Source organism: Saccostrea echinata, unplaced genomic scaffold (genome assembly GCF_033153115.1).
Source record: "Saccostrea echinata isolate AGI-Se365-2 ecotype Australia unplaced genomic scaffold, CSIRO_AGI_Sech_v1 ptg000061l, whole genome shotgun sequence".
Taxonomy (NCBI): Eukaryota; Metazoa; Mollusca; class Bivalvia; order Ostreida; family Ostreidae; genus Saccostrea; species Saccostrea echinata.
In genome coordinates, this window is record NW_026889810.1 from 1221630 (window position 1) to 1227834 (window position 6205).

Sequence of the window (6205 nt, forward strand, 5' to 3'; positions counted from 1 at the left end):
CACACTCTACACCCCCTGCAAAGATTCGTAGTGACAAAGGAGTATAATATGTTAGTAAAGAGGTTCAACAATTACTGAAACAAAAAGGTATAATTCACTTTTTTACTCAAAACGAAATGAAAGCTAACTATGCCGAAAGAGTTATAAAAACATTAAAATCTCGATTGAGTCGATACATGACAAAACACCAGACTCATCAGTGGGTAGACATCTTACCTAAAGTCACCGAAAGTTATAATTCTACCTATCATCGTTCCATCAAAATGGCTCCGAAACAAGTGAAAAAGAGTGACGAACCCTACATTTGGATGAAGAATTATGATTATGCTTGCAGTGACAGTTCAAATTCAACGCAGTCAAAACTCGTAAGGAACATACAATATAAGTTTAAAATTGGTGACATGGTTCGCATTTCTCGGTTGCGAGGAGCGTTTGATCGGGAATACGATGAAAGATGGAGTGGAGAGCATTTTTTCGTGAAATCTCGCTCTATCAAACAAGATATACAGATTTACAAACTACAGGATATCGATGGAGAAGACATAAAAGGTAGTTTTTAGCAACAAGAGTTGCAGAAAGTAACAATCACAGATGACACTTTGTATAGAATCGAAAAGATAATAAAATACCAAGGAAACCAGGGTTTAGTCAAATGGTATGGATGGCCCAAAAAATTCAACAGCTTCCTCCCTCGATCATCGCTGAAATATTATAAGATGATTTGATTGAGAATGTTCAAAAATGGAGCAATCTCACGTGATGCAAAATGCCGACTTTTTAAGAGAACTCGGGCATGCGAATTACAGTCGACAACGCGTCATAATTCAGAGAGCTAATCAACGGCAGATTTCCGCTCTCGGTGATGTCGTTCGCCATCTGCTTGATAGAACAATACCCATACTATCACACGACCGCAGCTTTTTCCGTCGACACATCTTAGTCATGAGGAATTTGTCAAGTTCTAGAGTTTCAGTCTCACGTAAGAAAAGAACGTTACTGTCGCATCATACCCTGATTCCCAGTCTTCTAAGAGACTATTACTTAGCTAGAATACTCGTTTTATCCGTCAGGAACAGCGAGTCCTAAGGTTATAAGAAATTGGTATAAGTAAAGGAGAAAGCACGAAAAACAAGCAATGGCCGTATATCTTTTCATAGACAGCAGAGACTCTACCATTTTCCATCCCTCCAACACTCCTGATGACTTTCTTGTTACACTACCCAAAGCTTACTTGATAGACGACTCGTGGGAATGTGCTTTTTTAGAATTAAACATTGATATGCACGATGATGTAAGTACAGCTAGACTGTATGTATGTTGTGACATCGTAGGCGATAGTTACGTCAAAAATACGATGTTACCAATTTTGAGAGCCATCACATTAGAGAGAGGAATTAATCAGATGACCTTCACAAATCCCTTTTACATTACAGTTTCTAAACAGGAAATCAATCAAATAAGGATGTTTATAAGAAACAAAGACTTGAGTGTTCTTCATTCTCAAGTTAATTTTTTCAATTGTACTCTGTATCTGCGTAAAAAGAAATTACGGGATCAGTAGAAGTATACGACTACAAGAAAATGCAATGGGTACCATACATTCCGAATATCGATAAATGGGTTCGCCATTTTGAAGATATTTCTGCTGGAAGAGTTCGACCGGAATACAAGGGGCGTTACATTGTAGGAAGTGGTTCTCATAACGGAGCAGAACCCCCGAGTCAAGAACATAAACCCACCGTGATGCTTGTTACACCAGTGGCACAAGCCGTTGAAATGGCCAGATCCGAATTAGAGAGCGAACAAGACAACTCTCCGAATTAGGATAAATCTATAAGAAAGAAACGATTCTTAGCCCCGCCTGGCAAACGCGACCATAAACCTAAGTCCAAGAAACCTAAATTCTATACACAATTCGACGATTAGTCATGGATGAAAATCATTTAAATCAACTTTCCCTTTTTGAATCACGTCCTGTCGACACGACCATTCAAACGAGAGAATGGGTGGAATTCAGACCTATCAATCAAATATCAGAGTACTCTGCTTTGGAATTTAACATACCACCACTCTCTACGGGTTACATGGATCTTAAAAATAGTCGGTTAAAAGTCAAATTGAGAATACTGAATCCCTTGAACAATCCCATCACAAAGGAAGATGCTGTGGGTTTGGTGAATCTACCTTAACATACCATATTTGCTCAGGTAGACACCAATCTCCAGCAAACCCCTGTATCTCAGTTGGGCACAAACTATCCTTACAAGGCCTACATCGACACCCTATTGCCTATCTCCGCCGATAACTACGGAGTGCGATATTCTCAACTTTTCATTAAGGACTCCAACGATCCCGACCGATGCCGATCCTATCAAGGACATGAATTCAGGGTTGTACCTACGTTATTTATTTACTAAAGGCAAAATACTAGATTTGGAAGCCCCCTTGCAGGTTGACCTCTTCCAACAGGACCGTTTAATTTTAAATGGAGTATCACTCTCGTTAAAATTGTGGCCCAACGGATGCCTTTAAACTGATGTCAGTGTCTGGTTTAGATTACAAAGTTCAGATTGTCGATGCTAGTTTTAAGCTACGTATCCGGAGACCGAATTCTGCTCTGACCATGGCTCATGTCAAAATGCTAGAAAAGTCTCCTGCAATATATCCGTACTTATTTTCTAATCTGAAAATAGCTTCCATCGCTAAAGGAGAATTCGGTTTTACCATGGACGACGTATTTCAGGGAGAAGTTCCCTCCACCCTCATTCTAGGATTGGTATCAAGCAGTGCATTCAGTGGAGATTATAAGAAATCACCTTTTAACTTTCAGTCCTTTGATTGTAATTTTGTGGCCTTCTATGTAGACGGACAGTCGTTTCCGACCAAACCTCTTCAGCCTAACTACCAGTCTCATACTTACTTGGAAGCTTACCAAACCCTGGTTTCGGGTAGAGAAAACGTTTACGTAGAACGTGAAGAATATCCGAAAGGGAATGCATTGTACGTCTTAGACATCAACCCCTACATAGATTTTAACACAAGAAGAAAAGGACATTGTCGCTTAGAACTCAAATTTGCATTTCCATTACCGGAGAGCGCAACATTAATCTTGTACGGAAAATTTCCACAAATTCTTCACATAGACCAATCTCGAAGCATTATTTTCAAATGAATAACTTCGAATTGAAATCTTATTTGTCGAGATATGACGTAAAAGTTACGTGTGCTGATGAATTTCCAACCAACGCCAGGAAACATAGGTTTTGGGTAGTCAATACAGACAGATGCGGAGGAAGAGGAATGCATTGGGTCGCTTTTCACTTTCCTTTAAGAGGCCCAGCAGAATTTTTTGATTCTCTAGGAAACTCTCCGGAATTTTACAACACCAGATTCAGATACATTTTGACAATTAACGGTCCTAAATATCAATACTCCCGTTCTAGAATCCAATCAGAAACGTCTAGTGTGTGTGGACATTATTGTATTTATTTCATTGCTAAAAGAAATGTGGGATTTTCCATGAAAAACATTATGCATGATTTTAGTGTATCGCATCTGCATGAAAACGACCGTTTGGTCTCTGACTATGTAAAACAATTACATCAATAAAATATTTTAGGAACAATTTTCTTTTTACGTTGAGTTTTTTAATATGAAAATAATATTTAAAATTTTAATGAAAATGAAACATGAATAGAACATATATTGTGTCTTAATTGCTGCTAACAAAAACCTTCAAATTGAGTTCGTACTAAGTAACTATTTCGATAAAATAAGAGTTGACTAAAAAAAAAAAACAAAAAAAAACCCACCCCCCTAAAACCTACTAGTAATTATCGTCTAATAAAATTCACATACGAAATTGGTTTATTTCTTTAGAATAATCTTTTACATTAGAGAATTACCTGTAAATCCCGTTAAATAGATAACTAAAGAATAAAAAATAATATATACTTCTTTATTAGTATTCAGCATTAATAATCAATAATAGAACAGTGAATATGGTTTAAAATTGAATCCAAGTTTTATAAAGTCTGTATCGAGAATATGGTTTCTTTGCGCTTTTCAGAATCTTTTTTGCGATTTTTAAAGTCTTTTGGAGTCCTGGTTGTATTTTTATTAAAGGCACAGGGGATTTACGCAAAAAATCCTCTTTAGTTTCAGAATCCATCAAATTCTCGGTCTGTGAGCTTTGGTTATTTGTCTCCTGTTGTAATTCATCAGGTTTAGTCCTATCTTCAGGTTTGTGTTCAGGTATTTCTGTAGAACTTTGTTTAAAATCTTCCTGATGCGACTCTTGGAGAGACAACAGACGTTGGTATTTGTCGTATGGTACCAAAACAGATTTTTGCATTACGTCCACCATCTTCTTAGGAAAGGTTTTACGATTTTCAGAAAAATGGGAACGATCCGATGTTTTCTTTTTAATAGAAGTAACTTGCTTTTTCGCGACGCCGTCTTATCCCCCAAAACTAGAAGAAATGATTTGTGCTTTTTAAGTATATTTTTCTCACTTTGGTTAAGTACAATTACACTATGTATGACGTTTGCAGCTATTTCTCCCAACACTTGTAATTGTGGTTTCGTCACAGAACTCAGTAACAGCTTTCTTTGTGCGGTGGATGTTTGTAGTAAAAGTTCTAAAAAGGATTTCTGGTCTCTAACTAAGGAACTCATTTTTAAGACAAACTTGAAAGCGCATTCTTATAAACTGGTGTAAACTATGGGTTCTTCATCCGGAAATATGTTGGTTCGGAGTCTATATTTGTCGTTGCCTTGTGGTGACGTATCAACTACGAGGTACCCAAAAGCTCGTTTCGTTGCATCTGTGTAAGCGTCTATTAATAATTTAGTGCGTCCTGGGTATAGCTGTCGGCCTAGCATAGATATCTGCGAGGCATTTCTCATGTTTTTCATGAGTACTAAATAATAGGTATTTAAGGCTATGGTTCGAGATTTAGAGCCTCTCGGAAAAATATTTTGGGTAATGAAAATGACGCTGAGACGTCGGTGATGACAGCCTTGCGTAAACAAAAGTTCCATGTCTACATCCTGTACCACTCGATGCATTAAATGGTCTAAAACTATTAATGTGTGCTGACGATCGGAAGTCAAATCTTGAATTGTTTCATTAGAAGGTATCCCGTGATGTAATTTCAAGTTAGAAATATGTTGCTCTATTTCGTCAAATAAAGGCTGATGAATTCCGTAACAATATAAAATTCTTTTGGGGGGCTCCTTTACATACATGTCATCTAAATGAGTCAGTAACCGATATACAAATCTTGTCTTTCCGCTACCTGTTTGGCCACTAATACACATGCTCGAACAAGGTTGAAAAGGAATACTCATCTTGTTTATTCATCTAATCCTTCTGCAATAGAGCAGGGTTCTTATATCTTATCAGCCTTTAAAGACGGGTTGGGTAAGACATAACCTATGACACTACTCAGCAAAGATATCCAGAGTTCAGAGGAGCCGTTTTTTAATGACAGATTAACTATAGAAGTGATTATAATGATATATACCACTGCCATTTGACAGAAATATACTATTTCCGATTTCGGGAGTTTACTCCCTAGAAACCTCCAAGATTCTGTTGAAGTACTATTGGGTCTTTCCATGATTAAAAACAATACCATTACATTAATTTGCTTCTTATAAACTTTTTACTGAATAAGAAAAAAGATTACTTATAAACTACAAAAAAAAAAACAAACAAAAAAACACGACAATACAAAATCTATTTATCAACATTTATTATTTATATGATTAGGTATATGTAAATAACAACTAGGATGTAACAAAATATTTTCTCATAAATCTATATACAATGTATTTGGTCTATGCCTGACTCACGCATGACCAGAGATGGAGACAGTTTAATAAACAATATTGAGAGTAACTCTTAAATATATACAACAAGTAACGCGATATACTTCTAATAATAGAATGATATATCTGTGAGTAATATGGAAAAAAAAAAACAACAAAACCTGTCAATGAAGTTAAACACAATCTCAACCATGAGGTCCTCCTCCCCTTTCCATTGTCTAAAACTTCACATTTATTCAGTCATATTCGACAGTTAATTGTATATCGAGTTTTTTTATTCGACATCTTCTAGAAGATGAAAAAGATTTAAATCAAATTCATCAATTTCGATTTCATTATTCTTTTTTAGTTTTTAAAGGACACAGTTCTA

General features: G+C 36.3%; 1 protein-coding gene across 1 annotated transcript; it reads left to right on the plus strand.

Annotated features, from left to right (window-relative positions):
• The first annotated feature begins 2536 nt into the window (after positions 1 to 2536).
• On the plus strand, positions 2537 to 3172 carry LOC133175159 (uncharacterized protein F54H12.2-like). The gene has a single exon (XM_061310279.1). The coding sequence runs from the start codon at positions 2537 to 2539 to the stop codon at positions 3170 to 3172; it is 636 nt and encodes a 211-aa protein (XP_061166263.1).
• Positions 3173 to 6205: the final 3033 nt, after the last annotated feature.